General features: G+C 39.7%; 1 protein-coding gene across 3 annotated transcripts in view; it reads right to left on the bottom strand.

The window, feature by feature from the left end:
• Positions 1-12,263, bottom strand: part of thada (THADA armadillo repeat containing) — an 83,330-nt gene that overhangs the window by 11,438 nt on the left and 59,629 nt on the right. For 2 of the 3 annotated variants that reach the window (XM_058386497.1, XM_058386496.1), the window contains exons 31-32: positions 12,125-12,207; positions 3,377-3,759 (exon numbers count right to left, since the gene is read on the bottom strand). In XM_058386497.1, the coding sequence (XP_058242480.1) occupies positions 3,377-3,759; positions 12,125-12,207 (466 nt within the window). Of the gene's footprint in view, positions 1-3,376; positions 3,760-11,916; positions 11,982-12,124; positions 12,208-12,263 lie in introns of those variants that run through there. The other variant, XM_058386498.1, reaches the window with a different exon arrangement.

Here is a 12,263-nt window from a genome sequence, read left to right as displayed (position 1 = left end):
TATATTACATGGTACAGAAGGTACCACCCCAGCTAGTGCCTTTGTACATAACTAGGACGGGTCAGAGAGCAGGCAAGGACGTGCTGACTTCCATTATTCATATCCAGCTGATTATAACTGGGGCATGAAGATGTTAGAACTTTAACCCTTTTTATGCTCAATGGAATGGAATTTCCTTTAACGCTGCTGTTCAACACAAAAAAACTCAGATAAACCGTATTCATATTCCTATAATGTTTTCTTGTCTTTACAAAAGGAACGTCACTTTTTATTATTATTATTCTTAATAAATAATTAATTCTTTAGTTACTCTGGGAAGACCCTTAAACCTTTCCTTCAGGGTTTCAAGCAGAAACCGCTTTAGATTATTACTGATTAACATTCAAAATAATTCTTCTGAAATATGTTTTTTTATTTTTCTATTACGGCTGTTAGTCTCCCACAAAAAGCATCCGATTCAAAACAAGCTAAACCTGCTGAACTACAGTAATAATTTAATAAAATCTCTGTCATTTGTAAGTGAAATTTGAGTGAAATTATTGACTGACATCACTTTGCAGCTATCCCAGAAACCCCAAATTTGTTTATATTAATTCTGAAATTTAATAATGAATAGAAAATAGAACAGAAATTGGCCTGACAACGAATTTGAGCTAAAATTGGTATTTTCAAAATTTGTCTAACTTCTTTACTGTATTTAATTTTTAAAGTCTAAGTGTTTTGGACAACAAGTGGTTAAAATAGAGTATTTTACACCCCACAGAAGTTGGATGGGGCCTTTATGTATTTTTATTCCAGATTCTCTCTCTCTCTCTCTCTCTCTCTCTCATATACACACACAGTATGAATTTGATCTAAAACATACATGGCTCCTAAGCATTGTCAGGAAAAGTAATAGCACTCATCCCAGTGTTCCTCTTTTTGCTTTTTTCCCAGAATGCTTTAGTGGGGCAGAGGGCTCGCCATGGAAACCAGGCCAAAGTGAGTCCCTGGAGCGAGCAGGAGCAGTTTCACAGCAGCCTTTTAAACATTAACGTCTGGCCAATAAAACACACGAGCAGACACACAGCAGCACACTGACACAGATGGTAAACACACACACCACGTGTGTGAAGGGACATATGTGTACACACACACACACACACACACACACACACACACACACGCTCTGAGCTGCTCTGAAGGCTGTGTATAATGATAGAAATGGCAAAATACAATAATCACGTGTTTATGAGGAAGTGAAATAGGATGATTTTTGATCAGCGTGCCACCTATTACTTACTTACTTCATGCGTGTTGTGTTTGGTACACATGTGCAGCTCTTTAGTTCGTGAGTGGAAATAAATGGAATGACCAAACACAGTGGAGTCGGGCATGCTGAGGCCTTTCCGCGAGCCGATTTGTTACTGAGGAGTCATTGTTCATTCAGCCAATCAGAAAGAGTTTGGATTGTAGTGCAGTTATCATTTAAACAGCTGGAGACACAGAATAAAGCACTTTGATCACAACCATGACAAATGATGGCAAGATGGATGAACAAGAGGAGGTCACAGACACGGTGGTGTACCATGCAAAGGCTCGGTTTTAGAACTCTTTTGGGTTTTGAGACGATTCTTATTTTTATTTTAGATCCTTCCTTCACACTTGTTAGTTCCGCTTTGTTTTGTCAGCATCTTGAGCCTACTTCTCCGCTTCATTATTAAAAGCTTTGTCCCAGGAAGAGATATGCAATCTTGAATCCAATTTACATACAGTGCTGCTAGAAAGTTTGTGACCCCTTTAAAATTTCCTGGATTTTTGCATGAAATTAGACCTGAAATGTCTAAAACAAGATAAAGAGAACCATATTAATGTAAATGAATATACAAAATAAATGTGTTCATTTAGTGTGCACACTAATGTTTCAGTTTCTGGTAACTGCTGATCAATCCTACACAACAGATTGAAGTGATTTTGGCCCATTCCTTTGTCCAAAACTGCTTCAATTCAGCAATGAACTCTTCAGAAATGTTTTTGTAACCCTTTCCAGCCTGATGAGCATCAATATTTCTTTTTCTGTGTTCCTCAGGAATCTCTGATGATAGAGACATGGCACATTTCCATAAACCTGACCTTGAAAACCTTGAAAAGTTAAGACCCAAACTGATGTTCTTCAAACATGGGACTGCCTGCTAAACCCATACCTGAATGCTATCCCCTTGATTAAATTTAAAGGGGTAAATCAAGTGAAGGATGGCAATAAGGTGTGATTTTAGAAAGCAGTCCCATGTTTCAAGAATAAAAACAAAGATTTGTGGCATGTCTAAATCAAAGGAGATTCCAGAGGACCTCCGAAAGAGTTATCAATGTTCACTGGCTTTCAAAAGGTTACAAAACCATTACTGAACCGTTTGACCTCCATCAATCCACAGTGAGGCAGACGAGATGGACTGTAACAGTGGGAAATTGAGTAACACTGAGTAGTCATTTAGCAAAAATCACTCCAAATAAGCAAGCAAATTATATTAGAGCAAGTCAAAAAGAACCCCAGGGTAGCACCTGTGTCAATGTTCATGGTTGAAGGAAGCAGCTGCTCTACTCTGAGAGTTTGCTTAAGACCATGTGGACAAGCCAGAAGAATCCTGAAAGAATCTTTTGTATACAGATTAATGCAAAATAGCTCATGTTTGGTTCACATGAAAAGCATGATGGTTGGTGAAAACAAAACACTGCATTGCAACATAAGACCCTCATCCCAACTGTGAAGCATGTGGGTGGTAGTGTCATGGTTTGAAGTTGCTCCATCAGATCCTGGACCGATTGCAATTATTAATAGACCTATGAATTTTGAAATGTACCAGGAAAATTCAACTGGAGAACATCAGAGTATCTATCCATGAACCAAAAGACAAGACAGTGACCCTAGTTTACAAAAAATGGTTGAAGTAGAAGAAATGTATTTTCAAATGGGGAAGTCAATGTTTAGACATTAACAAAATAGAAATGTTGTGAAAGGACCTAAAAAGAGCAGTTTATACAAGAAAGCCTAGCAACATCACTGAGATGAAGTAGCTTTAAATGAAGGAACCAATGTGCAGGATTGATCACCAGTTACCAGAATTGTTTGGTTGGTTAATCTAGTTATTGCTGCTCAGGGAGTTTAGTCACTAAAATTCGTTACTGACAGCAAAGGTGCACATATTTCCAACACATATTTATATCCAACACATAAAAATGATCATTTTTGCTCCAGTTACAGGTCAAATTTATGCAGAACCATGTAAACTTTCTAGCAGAACTGTAGTTATACGTAGGGGTCAAGACACATTCCGACTAATCACCTTACACATTGTACGGTTTGGGAAAGTGTGTTATTGCAATAACTTCATCCTCTCACCTTTGCTAGGCAGGTAGGGTGTGGCTCATGTAATGCCAGGTAGGTTAACATGGACACGCTGAGGTCAAATGGCAGAAGCTGGTGTTCCTCGTTGGTCTGCAGTCTTTCCAAGAGGCGCTCCAGTGCCAACTGCCTCACTTCGTAATGTGAGCACTGCAGCAGGTGACTCAGGAGATCATCTTTGAGCCTCCCCTCTGCTTCCTGTGTGTGCCACAGGGTAGAGGAGTCCATAATGATGCTGGTTGCCAAGTATGCCAGGCTCTGTAGGTACTGCATGGCCCCAGGACCAGAGAGATGCGCCTCGTTAGGATTGTGAGGAGCCACAAGCTCCGAGTCCATGAGGATGTATAACGTCTCCGTACGAAGCTTCTTCAGCTGAGAATCTGAACGAATGCAATGTAAGAGTTAGTGCTTGTTGGGCAGAACTGATTACAGGAGCATTTTAGTGGTTCATTCTAGAGTAACAAATTAGACAATGAGACTTACATGGAATGTGCTCTACGTAAACAGATTAAAAATTTGTGTAATTTTTGATATCATTTTTATCAATTTATAAATTTATCAATTTATGATATTTTCTATGAGATTTTGGAAAGAGTCAGCAGTTTCAGTGCCTACTAACAAGCAGATATAAAACTTGGAAGTCCAAGAAGGGGAAGTCTTCAGAGCAAAGTGCTTACTAGTTTCACAGTGAACTTTTTATAGATACTCTTGCTTCATAGATGTTCCACAACATTAAATGCAAGCATATATGGATTTTAAAAAATGAGAATGCTTTTCTTTATTACATGGAAAATTCTTTCAGGGAAAATTGCTTCCCTCAAACCTGTTGCTGATTATTTATCTACTCAAGCATATCCTGTCATGTTTTATCCTTTATTTACAACATTTAGATATACACTATATGACCAAAAGTACGTGGACCCATATATAAGGATTTTCCCCAGTTAGAGGCACACAACTGTCTAGAATATCTTTGTACACTGTAGGATTACAAAGTCACCATCATCCAGAGACCAGGTTATTTTTTTTAAACTTAACTGTGCAGCTAAGGGTAAAGGGCCTTGCTCAAGATCCCTGCAGTAGTAGCTTGAAATCCCAACACCAATCAGTAGACCAACACCTTAACCACTGAGTTATAATGTGAGTTTCATAAAGACATGTACTGCCCAGTGTGGAAGATTTGTGTGACCTACACAGAGCTTTGACCTCAAACCCTCTAAACACATTTGGGATGAACTGGAACACCTGTTTAATGCCAGGCCTCTTGCCAGATATCAGTGCCTGCCCTCTTGTGCTTGGGTGGCTAAATGGGCACAAATCCCCACAGCCCCAATCTAGTAGAAAGCTTTCTTAATGGAGTAATGTGAAAAAAACGTATTATATCAATATTATTGTCTATGGTCATGTGTCCACAGTGTACGTGTGACACATGATGACTCTAGAGATTATCCCGACTAAAATATTAGGCAACCCCAATCACACTAGTACAAAAAAAAGATATAATCGTGACTGAAAACTCCAACGGTGATAACACAATAATAAACACGCAAAACAGATAAACACGCAAAAGCCCAACCAAGTCTCGTGTTTTGCTCCGAAGACCAATTTTTGTTTGATTTGACACAGAACCGAATCCACTGATCATGAATGGTTTCTCCAGCACATCTTGGTTACACTCTGAAGAACGGCTTGTCCCTCTGAACTGCTGCTTGTGAAACCTTTACTTTACTTCCACATTGTGAACATGCTCACAATGCAGATTCTTTAAATATAAATAGCTCAGCATATGGGGCACAGAAGGCAGGCAGCACTGTCTACGTTCCTGCAATGTCTGTGTATCAGTGAGGCTCGGACTAAACCCTGGTCCGTTACAGCAGCAGAGCCGTAGACTCGCAGAAAGAAATAACCGACTGACTAAACCAGATATACTTGATCTAATCAGACACGGCACATCACAGAGCGCCACCATGGACAGGAAAAATAACATCCTTCGAAAAAACAGTCTTTCCCATCACTCTGCAAAGAATCACTGGGTACCTGTGTGAACATGCTCTGTGGAATGCTTTCAATCGCAGAGCAGCACATGCTAACAGCGAGATTAGGCAATGCAAGAGTAACTGAAATGAATTAAAAAGATCAGCATTCCAAATAAAACACACACACACACACAAACACACACAGAGAGAGAGAGAGAGAGAGAGAGAGAGAGCTAGATTAAGAGAGGTAAAAACAGAGAGAGGCAAAAAGAAAGAATAAGAGAGGTAAAAAAAAAAGAGAGGGGCAGAAAGAGAGAGAGATTAAGAAAGGGAAAAAGACAAAGGCAGAAAGAGAGATTAAAAGAGGTAAAACGAGAGAGAGGCAGAAAGGGAGAGAGAGAGATTAAGAGAGGTAAAAAGAGAAAGGCAGAAAAAGAGCAAGATTAAGAGAGGTAAAGGAGAGAGAGAGAGATAAAAGAGGTAAAAAAGAGAGAGAAGGAGAAAGAGAGGGGGGCATTAAGAGAGGTAAAAGGATAAAAGGAGAGAGAGAGAGAGAGAGAGAGAGAGAGAGAGAGACACAGAAGGAAAGAGAGATTAAAAGAGGCAAAAAGAGAGAGACAGAAAGAGAGATTAAGAGAGGTAAAAATAGAAAGGCGGAAAGAGACAGAGAGGCAGAAAGAGAGATAGATTAAGAGAGGTAAAATAAGAAAGGGAGAAAGAGAGAGAGACATTAAGAGAGGTAAAAGGAGACTGAGAGAGAGAGAGAGTGAGAGAGAGAGAAGCAGACAGACATGCTCTGTATTGCTGAATGTTTCAGCCTTTGAGACTGAGGAAAATGGAGCACCACAGCAATAATTCATTTAGGAAATAAAAGGCACTCCTCAGCAAGACAACTTAAGTATGTGTGTACGTGTGTGTGTGTGTGTGTGTGTGTTAGGGAAGCAATGAGTTTCATAAGCATGTACTTTCTATTAGAGATGTACATTCGTCTAAAATCCTCACAGGCTGACTCATCGTGAAAACTGCCCTAACCAGCACCTCGACCACCAGGCTGCAAAATAAAACTGCACACAAACACAAACACACGTAAGAGAACTCATTTACACTCCTATAAAACAGTCAACACTTCACCCCATTACTCCTTTACACCTGACTGCGGGATGACAGAACGGTGCTGGAGCAGACAAACGAGAGCCTGCAAAAATTTCTTTTAAAGGCCATTCATCTCCGAGCATGAAGAAAGGAAATAATCCGGAATGTGAAATGTATATTTGTACACACACACACACACACACACCTTATGAGTACTTGGGTGTCTGCTATAAATTCACTTCTCAGAGAAAGTGTATAGTCTATAGAAGCGGTGGTGTGTCTATAGTCACTGCAGTGGAACAAACACGAGACACACACACACACCTTACTATCCTTTGTGAAGACCTTCTATTGCAAAATGAACACCACCAATTAATCCTAAACCAACCCAAAACCAAAATCTAACCCTAATCTCAGTAAACCGAGGGGAAATCTGACTCATTTAGGGTTTTTAAGTGATGTGGACTGTGATTTTTGTCTATTTAAAAAAAAAAAAAAAAAAGGGAAAGAAAGAAAGAAAAAAATATATAAAAAGACTGTTTATAGTCATAGGGAACAACCAAACGATCCCACAAGGTCAAAGCTGTCAGATATTCCTATCCTTGTGGGGGATATTTGTTCCTCAGCAAGACAGAAAAACATGTGCGCACACACAAAATACACAAATTGTAAAAACCAGAACACAAGTGGTCTGAAGCTCGTTTGCAGCACATGTGGGGAGGAAGCAGACCGCATTCCCATCGTAGAAGAGCCCTCTCTGACTAAATACCTTCGGCTGGTGTGTGGTGTGTGTGTGTGTGGTGTGTGTGTGTGTCTTCAAGCCAAGTGGCTTGTTTTCCATAAACATCAAGTTATTTACTCCATTTAAAGAAATCCAAGAATCTTGATCTCGTAGCAAGCGACTGGCCAAACAAGGTTTAATGCAGGACGTAAATGTTTGATAGCGATTCTGACAAACATCCCAATAAAACTGAGTGAGTCTCAAAATGAAACCAGACGACACATCGCTTTCCCTGAATTCTCTAGGATTCTAGTTTGTTTTTGCTCAGAAATGTTTCAGAACCCACCACAGCCAAGTCATGTGTATGAATGAAAGGTAGCCTGTGTGTAAAAGTATGTATGTGTGTGTGTGTGTGTGTGTGTGTGTGTGTGAGCAAGATAAAGAAAGAGACAGACGCTGAGGGCGAATGGAGTCGCTGCTGTTTTTACTGGCGAGGGTTTAACTGGATAAAGCAAGGGGGTTTAACAAGGCTGTATGGATCGCCCGCTGCAGCGTCAGAGAAATCCCCTCTCATCCTCACACACACACACACACACACACACACACACCGCTCTCTGCAGCTCCATGAAAGCAGATGGCAGCTCATGTAGGAACCCTGAAATACGGCTCGACTTCTTTCTTAGGAGTCTGAGCCAGGAAAAGAGAGAAGGAGAAGAAAAAAAAAAGGTTCATTTGTCTGACTTAGGACTTTTTTTTCACTTTCAAGTGTGAGTGCTTTAAAAAAAAAAAAAAAGCCCTAAATGAATAAATACTTTGCTTCTTTGCTGCTGCACGCACAGGAGAGGCTCAGTGCTTTCAGGATCAGCCATTCTGTAATACAGGAGACGAGAAAACATCAGCAGGGCAAAGGAATCTGATGTGTGTGAGATATAACTCAATATGAATAATCGAAATAAACCAATATTGGGTTTCAAACAGATATGAATTTTCCAGAAATCCTGAAGCTCGGAGGACAAAAAACCAGCACATTTATTAACATGGATGCGAGTTGCTATGCAGTGTGTTTAGTTTTCCTTCATTAATTCTTCAATATGTGAGCAGGGTGAACATTGTGATTTAAATGAACTCTTTTGACCAGAGGCAAAAATTTAGAGCTTGTTTTGTTGAGTCCAGGTTCAGCACTGAATGTCTTTCTGTCATGTCACCCTCCACTGTCGTGATCAATAGCTTGTATGAAAGTAGACACTCTGTGCTTTAAGAATTTTTAGCTTTTCATAAGTACTTCTGTTTCTACCTTGCCGACTAGGGGCAACATACTCATGGAAAAGTTCCCAAAAACCAAAACATTTGAACTTTTTTTTTCACTCACATGTTTATATCTTCAAAGTAAATTATCTCAAACCCATTCTGTGATGCCCCAAGTGCTTCTTCACAAGCATCTAAAATTTGAAGACGTTATTTTCGATCACTAAAACACTGTGTAAGGTTATCCCAACAGAGGGAAAAACTTCTCCCACTGACACAGCCGACAGTGTCCTGACTCACTTTATATCACACTTGTGGTGACAAAATAATTCATTTATTTATCCTGATTGAAAACGTCTGATAAGTCAACATCCATTCTGCCAGACCTACGGAATGCCAGTGTACTGGCAAAAATGGTTACGCTTGTAGCTCGTTTAATTTAGTTGGCACCATTTTCAAAAAATATAATCCGAAGATATCGAGGGCAAGTTAGAAACAAAAATAGCAAACTGTACAATAAGGACTTGCACACGTTACTAGCTTGAGTTGACTAGCTTGTAGCTGCTGTTGAAGCATTCGAGCCAGAATTCAGAGACCTCAAATTGCTGTTATAACTAGGCCACACCCTATCACTACAAGGTTAAATCTATATACTGATACAGATATGGACATTTGTAAAATCTTGACATGAGTCAACATTTTTGCAACATCGTCCTAAAATCAGTAGCTTTATTGAATGGGTTTTTCAAGTGTCTGAAATAAGGTCTGTGGTTAACACATGCTCAACATTTTGCCTGTTTTATTCTACAACATAAAAATCAGTGATACCCAACCTGTGATTTTTTTTTTTAAAGTTGCATATCATGAAAAAAAACCTAAAAGGGTCTACAGATGTTGTCAGGAACGTTCATCACGGCGAACAGAAAAAAACTCATCTACTGTAGCCTCATTGTGTTTATACTCACGAAAACGAACTCAAACTTTTTATTCATTCAGACTGATCCACAGCGGCTGCTCCCCAGTGAAAGTATTTCTAAATAACGAAGTAAAGAGTTGTCAGAAACTTAGTGGTGTTGACGTTAAAGTAATGTGACTGTGGTATAGTTTGTTTAGAGCTTAACTTTAGCTTTTTACTTCTTATGATTGTATTTAGGCTTCAAAGTTTATTTGATCATAAACAGATAATAATCTTTTTTCTGCATCCAAAAGCCATTGAAAAAATCCTGTTTATGTTTTTTTGTCGAGGGCATCGGGGTGACGCTAGCTTTCAGGTTGGCCTACAAAACTACGTCATCCCCGAAACACTCTATTGTGTATTGTGTAAGGTGGGAGAGTTTAGACTTAGGCAAATAGTGTACGATTTCTGGTAATAACTGGCTGCACATTTGGACTGTATATCCTGTCTGCTGTGAGCAGTGCATTTGCATGCTTTAGACTTTAAACAGTAATCGGTCAGAATGACTCGCTGTGACGTGAGTTCACACTCTGTATGTGAAACGTGATCGTTACAAACAGTTTCTCCAGGCCATGTTTTGCATTCTTTCGTTATCCAAGACCTCCAAAGCCTCATCAACTCCCCATTCTCTCTCTCACACTCACATACTGTTCCAGGAATACCCACTCTCAGGCCTGCTGCACAGCACAGCTCAGTAAATCAACACTGTTTACTCAGAGAGGCTTGAATAATAGGTTGATGATGTCCAGTCACTGATTATTTTAAATCTATGATTCCCAGTAATTAATTTATTTTTTTTTTATATAGATATATATCTGTTTTTTCAAAGGGAGTCTTGCTTAACAATTGCACTCTTTCACCCTTCAGTTTTAACTCCAGCCAACAGTATGGCATGATGGTGAGTAAACTTTGGAGCTTGTGCCTTATCTGTCTCGGTTTCCACAAGACACAACAATAACTCTTCTGTAATGCTAGCTGTGTCTCCTGCTCCAAGCGCATCACTTCCTGTTCGTGGTTATTGAAGGTAGTCTATGCTGGATATTTTTTTAGTTTCTGATGACAGAACCAAGCACAGTAAGAGACGTTCGTTTTCTCGAGGTCTCCGTCTTAGTGTCAGGATAAAAAAAAAAAAAGGCTGGAAGTTTTTTTTTTTAAACCAAACAAACCCACAACTTTCAGCAATACTAGTAATAATGAAAGCTGTAGTTTTGAGGACATTCTGTTCAGTACTTATTGTAAGCTTTGTAATTAATGTGAAACAGCCTTGGGACACAAGATGAGACAGTACTTTGAAAGTTAAATAAAAATATGTTTGGATGATTCTACCAGCAATACAAACAGAGATAATTCAGCTTGTGGAGCCACAGGAAACCAAGAATACATATGTTTATATAGTTATTCACACCTAGTGCAGCCAGCCAGCCAACCCTCTGTCATGGTTTTGGTAAATGGGAAGAAAGTGACGAACCAGGAGGGAACACAGAGACAGATATGAGGAAGTACATGCAAAATTGCATACAACCGAAAACCAACATCAAGTTCAAACTGGGGACCTGTGCAGTGCTGTGAGACGGCAGAGCTACCTGCTGAACCAGCATGCTGTCGTGAGGGGACTGTGTGTTTTAATCCCCCTGCTGCCAACTCCTACAGAAAGTCTGACCAATCCTGCCAGCTCCCAGAGTTGAGTTTGACTGGACGGTTAGCTCTAGGACAAGCCCTGGTTTTTCCAAAGTTCTTCCATTTTGCATTGACTGAGACCACTGTGCTTCTGGAAACACTCAAAGTTTTACAAATGGGCTCATACCCTTGCCCAGTCCTGTGTCTCAACTGATCGATCATGAAAATATATAGTTTCCTTGTCTTTATCACTTGGTTTTTGAGCTGACATCCACTGTGAATTGTGAGACCTTACACACACACACTCACACACAGGTGTATGTGTGTTCACACATACAGCACAAAGCAACCAGAGTTCATTCGTTTTTTTTTAATGACGACATTCAGCAACTTGAGCGAGAGCGGCTTGGACGTATGCTAAATACAGAGTGACTTGGTGCAGCGACTTCTGTACCAATGAGAGTGAATATAGTAGAGTGCATGTAATCTGTAGCAAAGAGCACACACTGCTTCTCCTTTATCTCATATGATATTTTACGAATCTTATACACAAATGGCCAATCTCTCACCAGAATGTTTCATTTTATCGGCAAGAAAACTGATTAGCTAGTGGCTCAACTCACTGATAAATATTATTACCAAGGAAACCAGCAGCAGGAACATCTAGTGACCGCTTCATAGTCCAGAGACTGCAGCAGTTGAAGCGATAATGACGAGATGTTTCAAAATAATAAAAACAAAAATGCGTCGGAGCTCAATTCAGAGTGCTTTTAGCCAAGTTCAATTATATTTGCTATTTCAGTTTGGGATTTTTTTTTAAATACGACTGCGATGATATCTACAAGCATGCTAGAGATTAATAATAAAAGCAAGACAATACAGTGTGGAAAAAGTGATGGATTGTGAATACTTCAAACTGATTTTTGAATACCTTGTTGTGTGTATATTGGGTGCTTCAGCATGTGTGTCTGCTCAAAACAAAACTTGGTGATTTCCCTTGCAAATAGAAGAGATTTTAATGTGAGATACAGGGATTGATGACACACACCAAAACACAGATGCTGCTGAATGGAAAATGCTGACAGGTCGGAATATCAAAATGCGTTCTCTGTAGTTTTGTCTTTCACAAAGGTACGTACCTTTGACAGGAGCCGAGGGAGATGTACACAGATCAGACAGCACGTCCAGCATCGTCCCCCTCGTCACCAGACACGGGTTCTGTCTGTGAGACAATGTGAGGTATGAATGTTCAAGTTCACAAGCGTGACAGTTTTTTCC

This window comes from Hemibagrus wyckioides, linkage group LG03 (genome assembly GCF_019097595.1).
Source record: "Hemibagrus wyckioides isolate EC202008001 linkage group LG03, SWU_Hwy_1.0, whole genome shotgun sequence".
Lineage (NCBI taxonomy): Eukaryota > Metazoa > Chordata > Actinopteri > Siluriformes > Bagridae > Hemibagrus > Hemibagrus wyckioides.
The sequence above is the reverse complement of the archived record's forward strand: the minus strand, read 5'-3'. Positions and strand labels throughout refer to the sequence as shown.